Source organism: Physcomitrium patens, chromosome 21 (genome assembly GCF_059467195.1).
Source record: "Physcomitrium patens ecotype Gransden chromosome 21, ASM5946719v1, whole genome shotgun sequence".
Taxonomy (NCBI): Eukaryota; Viridiplantae; Streptophyta; class Bryopsida; order Funariales; family Funariaceae; genus Physcomitrium; species Physcomitrium patens.
This window is the reverse complement of record NC_143430.1, coordinates 13,851,098-13,870,159: the sequence shown is the minus strand read 5'-3', so window position 1 is coordinate 13,870,159 and position 19,062 is coordinate 13,851,098. Positions and strand designations below refer to the sequence as shown.

Here is a 19,062-nt window from a genome sequence, read left to right as displayed (position 1 = left end):
GTTGGAATGTTTTAGTATATTTTGGTAAAATTTTAATATTTAAAATTTTAAATCTTAAATATTATAGTCAATTAATGTAAATACAATGTCAAAATAGTTTAATAAATATTTTATTAAGAAAATTTATTTTATATGGCTAATTATGGTTGTGGTTGTCATTATTGTCATTGTTATTGGTTTTTTAATTTTTTTTAATTTTTTATGAATGATTCTTCTCCAGGGAATATAGTTTCATACAGAATTGTTGATTTTCATAAATTTTATCTTATTATATTTAGAAATAACTATTAACAGTTTTTATTAGAAATAAAGTGAAACGTGCTATATAAAACTATATTTCCTAGAGAGGAATTATTCATACAAATAAAATAATAATAAGAATGGTTAATAATTATTTTCATGTTGTGAATTTTATTACAGGTGACGTTGTTGGATGATTTTTGTGGAACTTTATTCACAACAAAGATGTTTTTACTATGTAATAACGAAATACATGTCTGCAAATATAACAAAACTTTTCTTCGTAACTATTACATATATTCAAGGAAAAACATTTATAATATCTTAACCTAATTCACTTAACAATTTATCTTCAAGGAGGTTCATCTATATTTTTTTAATATTTTCATAATATATTCAAGAATGATTCCATACTAAAGTAGTTATGCAATGTTATTAATATCCACATGTTAATAAATATAGAACTAATATGGTATTTTTCACAATATATTTTTTAGGAAAAAAGAACAGTGTATTAATTCAGAACGTAAAAGCATACAAAACGTTTTAACAAGCCAAATAAAATATACTACCTCATGAAATTATATTTGTGCTCGAGGGCCTAAACATGTTTTGGCAGGTTTGCTGTGTCTTGAAATGCAGGCAGCCTGGGTATCAGAGAGTATCTACGGATATCGCCAGTGTATCGTCCGGGTACAGGTAACCCTTACATGGACTTACTTTCAAGGCTCCTCCGCCCTCATTGAAACTCTCTTTGCGTCTCGCTGCGTAGCGTCACAGCCCCACAGCTCGGGTCGAGGATTAGACCATCGACAATGGCCACCCCCACGGAGTCAGTGCAATGTTTTGGCCGGAAGAAGACGGCTGTGGCCGTGACCTACTGCAAGAAGGGCAGAGGTTTGATTAAAATCAACGGGTGTCCTATCGAGCTCGTGGAGCCCGAGATTCTCCGATACAAGGCGTTCGAGCCCGTGTTGCTCTTGGGAAGGCAGAAGTTCGCTGGTGTGGACATGCGCATTCGCGTCAAGGGCGGAGGTCACACCTCGCAGATTTACGCCATCAGGCAGAGCATTGCCAAGGCGCTTGTGGCGTACTTTCAGAAGTACGTAGACGAGCAGTCGAAGAAGGAGATTAAGGATGTGCTTCTGAGGTACGACAGGACTTTGCTTGTGGCTGACCCCCGCCGCTGCGAGCCGAAGAAGTTTGGTGGTCGTGGTGCTCGCTCTCGTTTCCAGAAGTCTTACCGTTAAGCGGCGGGTCGATTGGAGTGTTTACAGTGGTCGTGGGGGCGGTGTACGTGATTCGTTGTCTCTGGTAGGGGGTTTTTTCCGGAGTTTTAGGTTTGGATCACCCAAAAGCTGTGTTCGTGGATCATATTTTTTCTGGAACGTTCCGTCTGCCGAAATGTTTAGAGCTGTCTGACCTAAAACTGGAAACGGAGCCTCCCTTGTTTTTCTTGCCTATGCCTCATTCAGGATGGAAACACTGCCTCCTTTACTTTAGCCTTACGCACTGTGTTGATCTTCTGCAGTCTTCTGTATGCATGTCAATTGCTTTTTTGCTTCATTTTCTCTTGTATGGGATACCGCTCCCTCTCAGTTATTTACCCTTCTTTTAGGGTTTGGGTGAAGTGACTTGTTACTCGTTTTGACCTTGATGACGAGTTAAGTTTACCTAGGGAATAATTATCAAAAAGTTTTATTTGATTCATGGGTGTGATAATATCACTGTGTACATCGCAGTATCTGCCCGTTAAGTTATTTTATACGCGTCTCTGGTTTCACTAAGCATTGCTTCCATGTTCATAGACGTATTCTAGCTAATTAAGGAACGGACGATTCAAAGCACAATACCTAACTATAGAGATTCTTACCTTCGCTGAATGATTTAGGTGTGTTGTTCGCCATTTAGGTCTATTTTTCACATGTGAAGGGGATACCATCAGTAGCCGTAAAAATTCTACCTTGTTTTCTTGTCGCCATCATAATGCTAGCTAATGTTTATTTTCATTTTTTAGAGGTTTCTAATTATTGAAATGCTTTAGTTCTTTGTCATGAACTTTAACCTAAACTTTGAATTCCTTTGTCTATGTTTAGTCTCTGTGGAAGGCCTACATTCTGATAATGAAATTCCAGTCTTCGTGTTATTGCTTCTTTCATCAAAGTAGGTTGGACATCATTGCTTCTTTCATCAAAGTAGGTTGGACATCGTGTGGTTAGTTGCATTAGGTCTTGATTGTTCGGAACTACGTAGTTGGTAACACATAATTTCCTAGTGTTGTTAAGCTTGTCTTGATACTTGGCAAGAATCTGCAGTTGTGACATTGTCATTGAAGGGAGAACTTGGCAGACTTAGTTGTTATAGATGGTTACTAGTCATATTGCGTTCTTCATCAAATTGTCAGTAATCCCTAGTGGTCTAAATAAATTTCCAACTTGCAGTCTTCTCATTTCTATGTAACAATTGTTGATGGACTATTGTGTGTTTGTTCCTCTTTTTCAACAAAGGAATGTACAAGCTACTTGTCACGGTTAATACTACAATATATACTACAGCTAGAGTATTTAGAGTCTAGTGGAGAAGTACTGTTTATCTTCTTTCTTTTTTTCTTCTTGTATACAAGATACAACTAGATCAATAGAATTTTTATGTGTGAAGCTCTCTCTCCTTAGAAACCCTCTTGTGTGTATGACTTACTACTATTCTTGCGTGTGTGTATTACTTACTATTATTCTTGTGTCTTTCTAAATATTCTCAACATGTTGTCAGCACGACTCTCTTTTACACACTATCACAATTTTTTTTGTTCTAGTCTTGACTTTTCTTGCTACTCTTTGCTCAATGTTTGCTTCATGATCTTGCTGTTCTTCTTGTTGGTCCCCGCACATTAGCTGCTTGTTTAGGGCACTTGTTCCACTCTCTGCCCTGCTTGCTTAGAATACTTGATTCAATCCAGCTTCACCTTGCTCCTGCTGTACCTCGCATTTGCTCAATAGCCATCGAATTGTCGCCAAACTATCGTCGTTGTTGTTGCTATACTATCGCCACTAACACTGCCGCTGTTGCCTACCCTGTCGTCGCTACCTGCTGTCGCCGTCCTATTGCTGTTTTGTTGCTTTAATCCACATTCTCTCCTTAAAAAAATTAAAAAAATAAAATAATATTTTTGTTTTTTAAGTTCAAGTTTATCATTTTATTTGACTTTATATTTAAAGGTACATTTTATTCAACTTTTCTACTTGATTTTGTATTTTCTTTACAGATTTATTTATAATGAATGGTTCAACATTTTTAACTGCTTCTACTATGGTTCCAACTATTACTAGTGCATCCCAATATTTTCAAGCTCTTTTATTTCTACCATTGACTATGGATGGAAACAATTATCTATTACAAGCAAAAATGGAAAAAATAAATTTATTTGTAGAACAACTCTCGAATGCCATTATGTTTGAAGAATCTCCTGCAATAAGTATTTCTATTCCTCCTGCTATTCGTTGGAAAGCACTTCTTTTCCTTCGTCGTCATCTTGTACCTACTGTCACGGCCATAATCATGTAAGTTAATAATTACATATAGAAATAGATAGAAGTAAATAAAAGTAGGTAAAAGTAAGTTAATTCTATAATATTTAATATGGAAGCTTCATAGAAACTTCCTAGACGTTGCTTTGACTTCATAGGTGTCTTTAATTGATTTTTTGGATTAGAAACGTGGTCAACAAGTTGGCCATGTGCCACACATGTTGTTAGCTTAAAGATCAAGCTAACTATGTGGCCCACACGTAGAAAAACTTGCCTTGTAAGTCAAGGCATGTGCCCTACAAAGTCAACACATATTGGAGGTCCTATAGAATGTCGCCACGTAGCTCTTAGTTAGATAGTATATATAGAGACAAGAGTGAAGGCTTCTTCACTCTTGTCAACTCCTTTCTTGCTTCTAGTCTGTTTCAAGGGTCTCTAGTTTTGTTGTCTTTTGACAATAGCCATTCTAGTTTCTCTTTCAATATATATACTTGTTTATATATATTATGTTACCTCTCTTTGAGTGAATGCTCACTTGTTTGAATTGTTTTTTCATCGATTTCTTGTCCTTGACAGATTGACAAGAGTGCACTTACAATATCAGAGCTTTGTTTTTCTTGAGTAAGAGTGGATTACCCCTTTCTCTTGACAAGACATAAGTATATTAGAAGTTTGCGGATTACCCACTTCTAAACTGATATTGTTCTTAGTATCTTCTTTGTTATCAAGTCTTTTCTTTTTCTTTTGTCTTGAGCAATATCAGACAAATTTTTCTTCTTAGTATCATTATGGCAGAGCTTGATGAAATGAAGAGTGCAATGGCACAAATGCAAGAACAATTGAGGGAGTTAATACTTGCGATGCATCAACTCAATTCACCAACACAGGAAAGAACAAGAATAGCAGAAAGTGGAGATATAGAGATGATCGGAGCTGCTTCAACATCTGCACCAAATCACATTCCTTCTCCAATTGTACAACACCATGTAAGCACTAGAGAACCAAGAATTGCTTTACTCAAGAAATTTGATGGTACAAGATCAAAGTTTCGAGGGTTCATCAATCAAGTACAATTGGCAATTGAACTTCAACCGCAAAGCTATCCAACTCCAGGATCACAAGTCAGGTTTATTGGCACTCTACTTTCTGGTTCTGCATTATCGTGGTTTTCGTCTTTTCTTGAACAACGAAATCCAATATTGGACAATTTGGAAGCTTTTTTGGCGGAGTTTCGATCTATGTATGGTGAACACGATGCAACTCGTGTCGCAACAAACAAGATCCGAATTCTGCGACAAGGAAACCGCTCAGTAACAATGTATGCTTCACAATTTCGACAACTTGCAATTGACATCAAGTAGGATGATGCTGCACTCATCAGTCAATTTTTTTATGGATTGCAATACGAAGTAAAGAAATTGATGCTCAACTTACCTGATCCTCAAACTTTGAGTCAAGCAATCGATTTTGCGATAAAATGTGATAATCGACTTTTCGAATTTCAATCCAAGAATCATTCACGGGAATCTCAACGTTATTACTCAATGGCAACATCAACATCTTCGCCAAACGTACATTCGAAAGTAGAAGACATGCAAATTGACGCGGTACGTTTTAAACTCCTAACTGAGCAAGAAAAGATTTGTCGTCGTCAAGAAGGATTATGTTTATACTGCGGAGAACCTAAGCACACTGCTCAACATTGTCCAAAGAAACAACATAACTATAAAATGAGGGGTACGGCGGTCAAAGAAGACAACATGTCGAAAAATGGATTTGTCCAGCTACAATAGGGACAGTGCAGCTGGAACCTTATACAATTCCTAATGAAGGTCCTATCCTCTCCTCAGAACCCTCTTCTTGTTTTATAATAGAATTGTATTTAGGACCAAAGAATTACAAAGCCTTTGCTTTATTAGATTCTGGAGCCTCAGCATGTTTTTTAGATGAACAATTTGTTAAAAGTCATAAAATACCTTTTGTACAGAAAACTAAACCCGTACATGTAGAAGTCATTGATGGCCGTCCTTTGTCTTCTGGAGATGTCACTCATGAAACTCGCCCTATAAAAGTAACAATAAATGGTCATGTTAGCTACATAGCTTTTAACATAATTAAATCCCCGTCCAATCCAGTTATTTTAGGTTTATTCTGGCTAGAAAAATATAATCCTCGAATAGATTGGAATTCTCGTAAACTTGACTTTTCCCAAAACATTATTAATAGTTCTACCAAGCAAGTAAAAAGTTATAAATCTAGTATAGTAAAACCTGTACTTATATGTACAAAAGCATTTATACACGCAGCAAAAGAAGGATCAACTTTTGCTATTTATACTGCACCTATTTCTGAAAGCGTAAAGACTTCAAGTGGCATTCCAAGTCAATATCAGGATTATCAAGACGTTTTTGAGAAAAAAAATGCAGATATTCTTCCTGAGCATCGTCCATATGATTGTTCAATCGACCTCAAGGAAGGAACTCAGCCACCATTTGGACCAATTTACAGTTTATCGCAAGATGAGTTGGCTGAACTCAAGACATATATTGACGAGAATTTAGCGAAGAATTTCATACGCCATTCAAAATCTCCAGCAGGAGCTCCAATTCTATTCGTAAAGAAAAAAGATGGATCTTTGCGAATGTGTGTTGACTATCGAGGACTCAACAAGATCACAATCAAGAACAAGTATCCATTACCTTTGATATCAGGACTCCTTGATCAGTTGAATCAAGCTAAGATCTATACAAAAATAGATCTAAGAGGAGCATATAATCTAGTACGAATTAAAGAAGGAGATGAATGGAAGACTGCGTTTCGAACCAAGTACGGGCATTTTGAATATAATGTCATGCCTTTTGGACTCACGAATGCACCAGCTGCTTTTCAACATCTCATGAATGATGTATTTCATGAATTCTTAGACAAATTTATCGTCTGCTACCTAGACGATATCCTGATCTATTCTAACAATGTCGAAGAGCATGAAATATATACTCGTCAAGTATTACAAAAACTTAGAGATGCAGGATTGTACGCCAAGATGGAAAAGTGTGTATTTCACACTACTCAAGTTGATTTTTTAGGATACATCATTTCGAATGATGGTCTCATGATGGATTCTAAGAAAGTCCAGACAATCATGGATTGGAAGATTCCAAGGACAGTAAGAGATGTCCAATGTTTCTTGGGATTTGCCAATTACTATCGGATCTTCATCAAAGATTTCTAACGAGTTGCAGCTCCACTTACACGCTTGACTAGTAAAGATAAATTCCAATGGAATCAAGAAGCGGAAGCAGCATTTGAAGCCTTGAAGACATCGTTTGTATCTGCACCAGTCTTATATCGTGTTGACTTTTCCAAGGCATTTTTTATGGAAACAGATGCATCGGATTTTGCCTTGGATGCAGTTTTGTCACAAATGGGAACAGATGACAAACTTCATCCGATAGCTTTTCATTCAAGAAAATTCTCAGCAGCCGAGATCAATTATGAGATCCACGATAAAGAACTGCTTACAATCGTGGATTCCTTTCAAGAATGGCGTCATTATCTAGAAGGCGCTTCTAGTCTAGTCACTGTGTATACAAATCACAAGAACCTCGAGTATTTCATGTCAGCACGCGTGTTGAATCGTCGTCAAGCTCGTTGGAGTATGTCTTTGTCAAGATTCGACTTCATTATCACTTATCGGCCAGGAAAATAACAAGGTTTGTCTGATGCATTGTCTAGATGTTCTTATTTTGCACCAAAAGAAGGAGATGCAGCTTTTGAGCAACAAAGAACGGTCCTCTTGAAACCGGAGCAGTTTCATCTCCGAGCAATGAAATCAACATTGACTGTTGATTCAACTTTTCTCAAGCAAATCCAGTCCAGTATGTCTTTAGACCCTCTTATATATGATATTAAGAATAATTCTTCTAAGTCTCATGATTCTTCTAAGTTCGAGTTCAGAATAATCTATTATATTTTGAAGGACACCTATATGTTTCAGAAGGAGAAGCACGTTTACGTGTTCTTCAAGCACGTCATGATTTTCCAACAGGAGGACACTTTGGTTATAATAAGACTTTGGAACTCATATCAAGAGATTTTTGGTGGCCACAAATGTAGAAGTCAGTCAAAGACTTTGTACAATCATGTAATATTTGTTCAAGATCAAAAATTCCTCGTCATCGACCTTACGGACTTCTTCAGCCATTACCTATACCAGAACAACCATGGTCTTCTGTTTCTATGGATTTCATCACAGATCTTCCAAGCTCAAGATCTTATGATTCTATATTTGTGATAGTAGATCATTTCACCAAGATGGCACATTTTGTGTCATGTACAAAATCTATCACAGGTGAAGAAACAGCTAAGCTTTTCATGGATAATATCTATCGCTATTATGGATTACCTAAAGATATCATATCGGATAGGGGAACTCAATTTGTGTCGAGATTTTGTAGGACCCTTTTCAAGATTTTAAAAGTAGACATAAAGCTATCTTCGGCTTTCCATCCTCAAACTGATGGACAAACAAAGTGCGTAAATCATGTCTTGGAGCAGTATTTAATGTGTACCATCAACTACCTACAAGATGATTGGACAACCCTTCTGCCATTGGCAGAGTTTGCTTATAATAATATGGTACATTCCTCCACGCAACAAACACCTTTCTTTGCCAATTATGGCTATCATTCACGACTTGATGCTTTTGATTTTTCAAAAGTTGATAATCCTGCAGCAGAAGATATGGCAAATCGGTTGTCAGAGTTACATGCAATAATGAAGGCGGAATTAAAGGAAGCTCAAGAACGACAAAAGATAAACGCAGATGTATATCGTAAGGAGCAACCACAACTCAACGTGGGTGATAAGGTATGGCTACTTCGTCGTAATATCAAGACCACTCGTCCTTGCGACAAGTTGGACTAACGAAGGCTGGGACCATTTTCTATTTCTGCACAAATCAATCCAGTTGCATATCGTTTACATCTACCGAAGTCAATGAAAATCCATCCAGTATTCCACGTGTCTCTTCTTGAACCATACAAGACAGTGGACATACCAAGAAGACGACAAGCTCCACCTCCTCCTATAGAAGTGGACAATAATGAAGAGTTTGAAGTAGAAGAAGTCTTAGATTCAAGGCGGCGTCAAAATAAAGTAGAATATCTTGTCCATTGGCGCGGATATGATTTTAGTGAACGTACATGGAAGCCAATAAAGAATCTTGCAAATTCAGCAAACACAGTGGAGGCTTTTCATCAATGACATCCATCAAAATCAAGATAAAAACCTTCTTTATAAAAGAAACAACGTCTAGGCAAGATAACATTCTATTTTCAATCATTGTTTGTAGCTTCTTTGTAGTTGTGATACTCAAGAGATGGAGAACCAACAACCAACGGATTTGACTCAAGAGCCTTCATTTGCTAACCTGCTAGACAAGACATTACGATTGTCACAACCTTCAAGACGATGCAATAAAGATGAAGATCTTCAAGAACGACATGTTCTTCCTCGAATAGATGGCAAGTTACAATGCATTTGGTATCACGATTTGGGAAGGGACTCCCGATGTTTGGTCATTTTGCTAGAGGTAGGAACAACTCCTGATGGTGTTCCAAATATTCTATTCAAAGGAAGTTACGAAGGCCTCAACAATGATCAAATAACTGGGTGGTCTTCCCGCCTTGGTATGGGATACTACCGATGGTTGAGAGGCCCTATCAATCATCTTCGAAGAGAACAGAGATCAGAGTATGTGGCGAATACAATTCGTCGCATCATAGATTTCCTCAACATATGATGACCGCTCCTCGTGGAACTCGTCCCTAGAAGGGGGGGTAATGTTACGGCCATAATCATGTAAGCTAATAATTACATATAGAAATAGATAGAAGTAAATAAAAGTAGATGAAAGTAAGTTAATTCTATAATATTTAATATGGAAGCTTCCTAGAAACTTCCTAGACGCTGCTTTGACTTCATAGGTGTCTTTAATTGATTGTTTGGATTAGAAACGTGGTCAACAAGTTGGCCATGTGCCACACATGTTGTTAGCTTAAAGATCAAGCTAACTATGTGGCCCACACGTAGAAAAACTTGCCTTGTAAGTCAAGGCATGTGCCCTACAAAGTCAACACATATTGGAGGTCCTATAGAATGTCGCCACGTAGCTCTTAGTTAGATAGTATATATAGAGACAAGAGTGAAGGCTTCTTCACTCTTGTCAACTCCTTTCTTGCTTCTAGTCTGTTTCAAGGGTCTCTAGTTTTGTTGTCTTTTGGCAATAGCCATTCTAGTTTCTCTTTCAATATATATACTTGTTTACATATATTTTGTTACCTCTCTTTGAGTGAATGCTCACTTGTTTGAATTTTTTTTTCATCGATTTCTTGTCCTTGACACCTACATTATAACATCGATACTTGAAATGGAAAATCATACAAAACTTTGGAAGAATCTTAAATCCAGGTTTGATCATCACAAGACCATTTTCCTTCCACGCACACATCATAATTGGACAAATTTATTTGTCTTGGATTTTCCAAATTTAAATGCTTTCAATAGTAAAATGTATAGTATTGTCTCAAAATTATGATTATGTGGACAAAGCATCTCTGAAGAAGAAATGATTGAAAAAACTCTCTCTACATTTTCTCCTATATCTGGTGTATTTGTACAACAAAATAGGAATATGAAATTTCAGAGTCATTCTAATCTCATGTCCTATCTACTTCTTGTGGAGAAGCAAAATGAGCTACTCTTGGGCAATGTAGAAGCTCATCCTATTAGAACTACAAGTCCAAAATCTCATGAACTTAATATTTTAAAATCTAAGAAAAAATTATATAAACATGAAAAACGTGCTTATAAGTATGAAGGTAGTCATAGTCATGACCATTTCTACCCATATGGAAAGAATAAATGTTCTACTATTAATTATAATAGAAAACAAAAATCAGAGATGCATTCTTGCCATAAGTGTGGAATGATTGGACATTTAGAACATGCGTGCCGTACTTCAGAATATTTTATTAAAATGTTCCAAGAAAATAAGAAACTACGAGCTGAGGCTCGTGAAGTTCATACCATGGATGCATCCATAGATTCAATTGGTGTTGATGACTTAGAAGCTTATATGAATGACAAAACCTCTAATGATGAATCAAATGATGCGTTCATTGATTCTGCAACAACACATACTATCTTGCGAGATAAACAATTTTTTATTAAAAAATCTTCAACTTCGCAAACTAAAAATATGATGACCATGGCTGGAACAAATGTGTTTTGTTTCTAAGAGGGCACATCGATGGTAAAATTATCTGCGGATTCTATCATAAAATGTAAACATGCGATGTTTGCACTCTCAACACCTCAGAGTCTGATTAACTATCGAGATGTGCATATTAATGGTTATCACCTCTCCATCGCCATTTTTAAATAGAAAAGAGGTTTTGGTTTGCAAAGAACCATAAAGTTGTTGAAAAAGATTTTGTTATATAAAATGGTTTATACCGAATTGTGATCTGGCCTCTTAATATATTTAATTTTGTATCATCTATAACAGAGAGTCGTGTTTCTCTCTGGCATGGACGATTGGAACATCCAGGATCCACATTATTTAGAAAGATCATTCCATGTATAACTGGGCACAATTTAAAGCGTGCGGATGTAGACTCTATGAAATTATGTCGTGCATACATGCAAGGTAAAATGATTACTTGGCCTTCAATTTAGAAACTTCCACAAGAATTACCACCAATGCTTGAAAGATTGCATGGTGATATTTGTGGTCCTATTAATCCAATATCAAGACCATTTTGTTATTTTTTGGTCTTTGTTGATGCATTAGGTAAACAATCACATATTTCATTATTATCAACTCGAAACATGGTGTTTGACAATCTTATATCTATGCTTATTCATTTTCGGGTACATTTTCTTGATTATCTTATAAAAACATTGCGTATGGATAATGCAAAAGAATTTGCATCAAAATCTTTTGAAGACTATTATAGTGTAACAAGAATCAAGTTGACATATTGTGTTCCATATGAACATACTCAAAATAGATTTGCAGAGTCATTTATAAATCGTATACAATTCATTACCCGACCACTCCTCCTTCACGTAAATTTATTTGCATTTATGTGGGGTCATGCAGTTTTACATGGTGTAGCATTAATACGCCTCCGCCCTTCTTCTCTTGAAATTGTTTCACTACATGAGCTCATTTTCGATCGTGTTCCAAATGTATCTCACTTACGAATATTTGGTTGCCGTACTTGGATTCAAGTACCAGAACCTCAATGACATACCATTGGAGCTCATCGACAAGAAGGCATATATGTTGGTTTTGATTCACCAAAATTATTCATATTGTTGATCCATCAACTGACACATTATTAAGTGCATGCTTCAAAATTGCCGTTTTGAAGAAAATATATTTCCATCTCTTCAAGGAGGAGTATCCGATCAACAAAGAAATAAAGTACTCATATTTGAAGCACCAAAAATGTTTACAATGAATCTCGATCCTACAACATCTTTGGCAAAAATTGAAGTTGCTAAGATTTTGTATCTAAAACGGATGGCAGATGAAACACATAATGGCTTCAATGATGTACCTAAAATTACAAGAATTCCTATTAATGAGGCTCAGAATGCACCTGCTGAGATTGCAGTGCCATTGACTACAATACCTCAAGTTATAATAACAACAACTAAAAGAACTCGTGGACCAGATAAGCAACCACATAAGTAGAAAGCTATAAAATTGACTAATCTTGGTATTATTTTTCAAGAAATTGCCACTCATCTTGCGGGACTACCAATTCATGATGATATATCCATACATAATGTACCTTCAATTCCTATGAAAAACAATCTTCGAATTGGAAGGAATAAGAACAAGTTGAGTAAGAATTATCTATTTTGTATTCTACTACAGATGATATTTGGGACAGACCATCTATTACGGTAGCTGAATCATTCGCATATATGATTATAGAAGCCCTTTCTTGCGAGGAAGACGATCTTAAATCTCAAACCATCAAGGAGGCGATGCGTCGCTCTGATTATTCAAAATAAAAAATTGCTATTGAGGAAGAGTATGCCTCTTTACGTAAGACAAAAGTCTTTGGTCCTATTGTAGACACTCTTACATCTCGCCTTATAGGATATAAGATGATATTAATATGCAAGCGAGATGCTCAAGGCCAAATAACCTATTATAAAGCTCATCTTGTTGCTCAAGGATTTACTCAACGATTTGGCATTGATTATGAATTCACATATTTTCTAATCATGGATTCAATTACATTTTGATATATTATTGGAATGATAGTTCATGCCACCCTTGAGATGCATCTAATGGATGTAGTAACTACATATCTATATGGTTCTCTTGATGCAAATATTTATATGAAAGTTCCACCTGGCTTAGAACATGAACTCTAAATCGACACGCTCTAGGACAATATCGTGGTATTAAATTATGTAAAGCCTTGTATAATTTAAAATAATCCGGACGCATGTGGTATCAATATCTTTAAACTTATTTAATTACAAATAATTTTATAAGTGATCTACTAATCCCTTGTTTGTTTATCAAACAAGATAAAACTGGTTTTGTGATCATCGTTGTATATGTTAATGATCTTAACCTAGTGGACACTACATCTGCATGTATTACAGCTATTAACCTACTTATATGTGAATTTGAGATGAAAATTCTAGGAAAAATAACTTTTTGCATTGGTCTTCAGATTATGCATGTAACAGATGGTAGCATTTTTATCTATCAATTAACTTATATTAGATGAATCTTTCAAAGATTTAATATGATTGATGCTTATTCATTGTTCACACCAATGGTTGGACATGATCGTGATAGTCATGATCCATACCATCCATGAGAGGAGGAGGAAGAAATATTGGGAGATCAATATCCATACCTCATAGCGGTTGGAGCACTTTTGTATTTAGCTACATCTATAAGATTAGATATTGCATTTGCAGTTAGTGTTCTTGCAAGACATAGTGCACGTCCAACACTACAACATTGGAATGACATCAAACATTTATTACGTCATTTAAAAGGTAGTAAAGACTTGGGATTATACTACACACAATCCGCAGATCCAAAATTGGTTGGATATTGTGATGCAAGATATAAATCTGATACTGCAATAGCTAAATCTCAAATAAGATATATATTTTTAAGACATAGAACTACAATATTATGGAAATCAATGAAACAAACAATAATTGTAATTTCATCTAACCATGCAAAAATTATTGCCTTACATGAAGCAACTCAAAAATGTATTTGGTTGCGATCAATTGATAAATTCATTCAAATAACATGTGGATTTTTATATGATGATTCTCCAACTATCTTGCATGATGATAACAGTGCTTGTATTGCACAAATGTAAGTTGGTTTTATTAAAGGCAACAAGACAAAGCATATTGATCCAAAGTATTTTAATTATACCCATAACTTGATTATTGATCAAGCACTTATAATTAAGAAAATTGAATCTACAAATAACCTTGCTGAACTCTTCACCAAAGCTCTCCCATTGTGCAACCATTGTCGACTTACTTATGGCATTGGTATGCAGTGAGTTGCTTTTCTTGAATAAGAAAGTTAATGAGCTCTTTAAATAATTAAAGAAAATGATGTACTCTTTTTTCTTCATCTATGGTTTTGTCCTTAAATACAATAAGGTTTTTCTAAATAAGGTTTTAATAAGGCAACAATTTTTGATCTTGCAAGATCAAAGAAAAGTATAGATCATAATTCTACACAAAATTTATATTATATAAATATTATGATGAGCGAGGAGGAGTGTTGAGATCATTAAATGTAGCCAGTGTTTTCCATAATATTTATTGTAAACTACAATAAATACTATAGCTACAGTATTTAGAATCTAGTGGAGAAGTACTATTTATCCTCTTCCTTTTTTTCTTCTTGTATACAAGACACAATCAGATCAATAAATTTTTTATGTATGAAGCTCTCTCTCCTTAGAAACCCTCTTGTGTGTATGACTTACTACTACTACTCTTGTGTATGTGTATATTACTTACTATTACTCTTATGTCTTTCTAAACATTCTCAACACTTCATACATCATTTCATTCTGCAATATCATAGAGAACCCCGAAATGCTCATTTTCAAATTAGCCCCAGTTGGTGAACTCAACAAAAAACTCACATTTTCAATATCTACTTTTACATGAAGCACTGATTCCCAATCATTACTTGATTATTCTAGTAATGCGTTTGAAACATCAAGCTTCAAGGACAGAAACTTGGAGTTTGTGAAGATTGCATGTACAACAATTCAGAGTTTTAAGAGAGAATTTTCTCATTCTTTGTGTTTCTCATGCTAGTATCTTGTCTACGTCTCTATATGCTGCAGTACCCTATCAACTTGACATGCTGTGTTGGCATGAAGTACTGTCCAAATCATCCGTAGCAAACCGTTTTATACCATGTTCTAAGCGGAACTAAATCTTGTCCACAACGGCAGCTGCAACCCAAAGTACTACAACAAGGCGAATATGGATTCCTACAACTAAAATTAAAAATTGCATTATAACTTTGAATCAATGGCAACTGCCACTTCCTTCTAATCGGAAGTACTCACAAACCAGACAGCTCAAATCAGAGCTCATCCTTATTACATTACTTATGAACCAGGTTCAGTGGTAGAAGCAATGACATTCCTGAGCCATGATCATGGCTGGTGGTTGTGAAGGACACCTACTTAAGGAGCCCCACTTTTCAGGATCGATTCTCTGGTCGCTTCAACTGGAACCTACAGAAAAATCCAACAAGACCTAACCACTGAAGAGCTAAAAGCATGGAGCAAATGCGCACCAAGCTCTACTAAAGAATACAGTACTAAATGTCATCTCCTGAGCTCGCTGACTCATCATCGTCACTTCCGCTCTCGCTACTACTGCTACCACTACCACTGTCACTACTACTGCTACCACTTTCACTTGAACTCTTCTTTCCACCTGCAGCGGCTGCCTGTGTTGCAGCAGGATCCGACCCAGACTTTCCACCTCCATCACCTTCCTCGTCCTCGCTGAAGATCTCATAATCACTGTGCTCCTCGATAACTTCTACAATTTCTTCGTATTCGTCCCCAACTACATCAACCTCTTCAACCGGAGCAGCTGCTTGTTTAGTTTTCTTGGGTTCCGGTTCCAATTCCGGTTCTCTCTCTAGTTCAGGCTCTGGTTCTGGTTCATGAATCTCGAGTTCGTCTATGTCTATTTCAGGAGAGGCCTCCTTGACATCAACAGCAGAATTTCTCTTATTAAAAGCTCTGGAAGAGCTTCCTTTCTTCTTTGCAGGCTTCTTTTGGGCAGATGCTGCACAAAACCAACACCATATCACAGATTGAAGTCAATTTGATGGAAGTCTTTCAGCCACACAACTCAATGTCAAGGTATTGTAAGGAGTACTCAGACTCATCCATAGACCCGAAGTTTTGAATTGATCTTCTTAGCATGTTAAGAAACCTTTCAATTTACTGATGGTACTATCTGTTAGGTACCTAGAGCTACTTCAGGCTTGGGAGCAGGATCAGGTTCATCTGTGATAGTCTCTGTGACCTGCGTAGCAACAGACACGAGGAATGTCAAAATAGATGCTCATAAAGAAGTTGGATGACCTGTAGATTGATACAGCCACCTTATCGTTGATATTTTGCAGCACTGGGCTTCTCATACCTTCTTACAACCTTCATTCGTCCTTCCGTTTCATGAACTTCACTTAGATGATATTCGGTTACATAAAAAGCAGAGGCATTGAGCAAACTTGACACAAGTACATGCCGAAGTTCAAATTTAGAGACATTAGCTTGCAATATACGCTCCTACTATCTAATCCATAAGTAAACTCTAGATTCTGAGGAACTTTCTGGACAAACAAGTAGGCCACAAGATTGATTCCTTTTTGTCTCTCTTACACGCAAGCGCGATCGTTATGGACCCAATAATGAATCTCTTTTTGTTCACAGATGACTGTTCAGATCGGAGATTTATAAGAGCCAGACCCCTGTTCAAGGACATGTTTCTGAACCTAATGCATCAACCACGACATAACGTCATCCGGATCGACAAAATAAGAGAATGTGATTAACAGGACTGAACACTATACATGATGAGCTTTGAAGGCGTTCTTCTCTGCATTGTTATATCCCCCATTTGAATGGATGGGAGATACCGCTCCCGAACCGCCGCATCCAGCTAAAGCCGCAGCCGTCTCTCCCTGCCTGAGATGCCGAAGGCTTTTCACAGCTCTATGCAACCGCTCCAGCCGAAAATTTTGTCCATCGAAGAAGATGACAGCATCCATATCCTTGCAGTCCTCAATGTTCCCTTGGAAAGCTACTTTGGGCTTCCCAGCCTGGTTATTCGAAAATTCCACTGTGACCTTGTTCTCAACACCCTTGTGAAGTGTGCCGGGACTGCCTGTGTCAATTGAGGCCGGTTTGAATTCATCTGCAAGATGATGGATACGTAAAATAGACATTATTGATCAGCTTCAATTGGTGGCATTCGCGTAGCGAAATAGATCCAGCAATAATGCTCCATAGACAATGAGGATGACACTGTAGTCATCTGAGCCAAACCATGCTAATTAGTTGGCAATGGTGTCGACTGAACATTGAATCTTTTCAAGATGATAGCAGATGCTATAGATGCTACCTCTATGAACACAATTAATAGAAAAGAATGGGGCATCGAAAATGAGCACGCAGAGGAGAATCTTACATCTCAAAGAATAAAATCGAGTCGAAGTCGACTCCAATATGGTAGGCCCCAATATTAGAGGGAAATACGTGTCTGCCGGTGGGGCGGTGTCTGGCTCCACAGTCCTCGCCATCTCTAACCCCTAAAACCCTAGCCTTAACCTCCACAATTCGACCAATTCGACCAATTCGACCGTCCTTTAGACGCTACTACACGTCATCCACAATTCAAAACCGTTGCTGAGCATGTGATCATCTGATTTCAGTTGTTCCGTGTTCCCGGCTTCAATTAAAACTGGACACTTCTTCGACGACACACCCAAAACAAGACGAGTAAAGCAGTCAACCTTACCCAACCCCAGCTACTACTCTCGGGGCCCATTTCACGAACCAGCTAGTGGAAAATAAACATGAAAGAAACGATTCATGTACCGATCGCGAAATCAACAATGGAACGAATGGATCCCACTCACACCCACAGATCAATGCAAAGCTTGGAGTGAGCAGCGGGAAGAAGCAGGGAGCTCACGCTACAAAACCTGCTGCAGAGAAAGGAAATTTTGCAGAAGTGAGACGATTTCCACTGTAAAACATCAGCAACATGAGCATCGACTGATGCGAATTACTTCAGAGACTACAACTGAGCGAGGGATGAATGGCCTTCAGGGTGGACATCGTCGACTCATTGCTTTGAGTGCGAGGTTGTGCGCTGATTGAATGACTGATCCGCGAACAATTCCGGATACCGGCACTGTTAGGAATCCGCGGGTCGGGTCGGTAACCTGGCCCGTGATGGCGTGGATGGTGTGCTGTCCCGATACCACGTCAGCAAAGGATATCAATCGTGCTGACGGTTATCGATGCACACAATGTTCCTGCTTTTATGTGTGCAAATCCTCACAATTGAAGTGGACCATGATACCACTATTCATTACAAAAACTGTAACATGGATTATAAATTTCAAATCCTTGTCTTGGTACTTCTATTTTCATATATATATATATATATATATACATATACAAATGTTAAAATGACCCACCTACTTATTAAATTTATCCACTCTATCATAACCACAATTAGAGAAATGGATCATCTCTTTAAACCAACTTTACAATTATATCCCTCATCCCAACCTCCCTTGATTCCTACAATTGGGTGGGTTGATTTATTAAATGGGTAGGTCATTATAATATTTTCCTATTAATATATAATATTTATAAATAAGTTCACTATTTGAACATATTATATTTACTTATTTTCTTTCTTCAAAAGAATTTTTGGTTTTCAATATGATGTGTATATTTTGTAATTTTTTAATATGATATATATACACACACACACGCACACACATATACATATATATATATATATATATATATATAAAACCAACATATTGGATACCACAATTATTTTGATTTTTGTTTTAACTTTTTTAGTCTTTGAAATTATTATTATTATTATTATATTCTCTTATTTTTATTCTATGTAAGTAATTCTATGATTGGCTTTT

General features: G+C 36.8%; 2 protein-coding genes across 2 annotated transcripts; one reads left to right on the top strand and one right to left on the bottom strand.

Annotated features, from left to right (window-relative positions):
* Positions 1–966: 966 nt before the first annotated feature.
* On the top strand, positions 967–1,748 carry LOC112274568 (small ribosomal subunit protein uS9). Its single transcript, XM_024504226.3, has one exon. The coding sequence runs from the start codon at positions 1,056–1,058 to the stop codon at positions 1,488–1,490; it is 435 nt and encodes a 144-aa protein (XP_024359994.1). The 5' UTR covers positions 967–1,055; the 3' UTR covers positions 1,491–1,748.
* Positions 1,749–15,423: 13,675 nt separating this feature from the next.
* On the bottom strand, positions 15,424–18,233 carry LOC112273927 (uncharacterized). The gene is made up of 4 exons (XM_024502986.3): positions 17,574–18,233; positions 16,957–17,300; positions 16,352–16,409; positions 15,424–16,166 (listed from the first exon to the last, which is right to left on the bottom strand). The coding sequence occupies exons 1-4, from the start codon at positions 17,683–17,685 to the stop codon at positions 15,688–15,690; spliced, it is 993 nt and encodes a 330-aa protein (XP_024358754.1). The 5' UTR covers positions 17,686–18,233; the 3' UTR covers positions 15,424–15,687.
* Positions 18,234–19,062: the final 829 nt, after the last annotated feature.

What these genes read in the sequence shown, in the direction of transcription:
- LOC112273927 (XM_024502986.3), bottom strand. Translation starts at nt 17,685, where the DNA reads ATGGCGAGGACTGTGGAGCCAGACACCGCCCCACCGGCAGACACGTAT. An exon ending in ACGCCTTCAAAGCTCATCAT is followed by an intron (nt 16,410 to 16,956) that starts GTATAGTGTTCA and finishes GTTGCTACGCAG; the next exon opens with GTCACAGAGACTATCACAGA. An exon ending in CAAGCCTGAAGTAGCTCTAG is followed by an intron (nt 16,167 to 16,351) that starts GTACCTAACAGA and finishes GGTTTTGTGCAG; the next exon opens with CATCTGCCCAAAAGAAGCCT.
- LOC112274568 (XM_024504226.3), top strand. Translation starts at nt 1,056, where the DNA reads ATGGCCACCCCCACGGAGTCAGTGCAATGTTTTGGCCGGAAGAAGACG.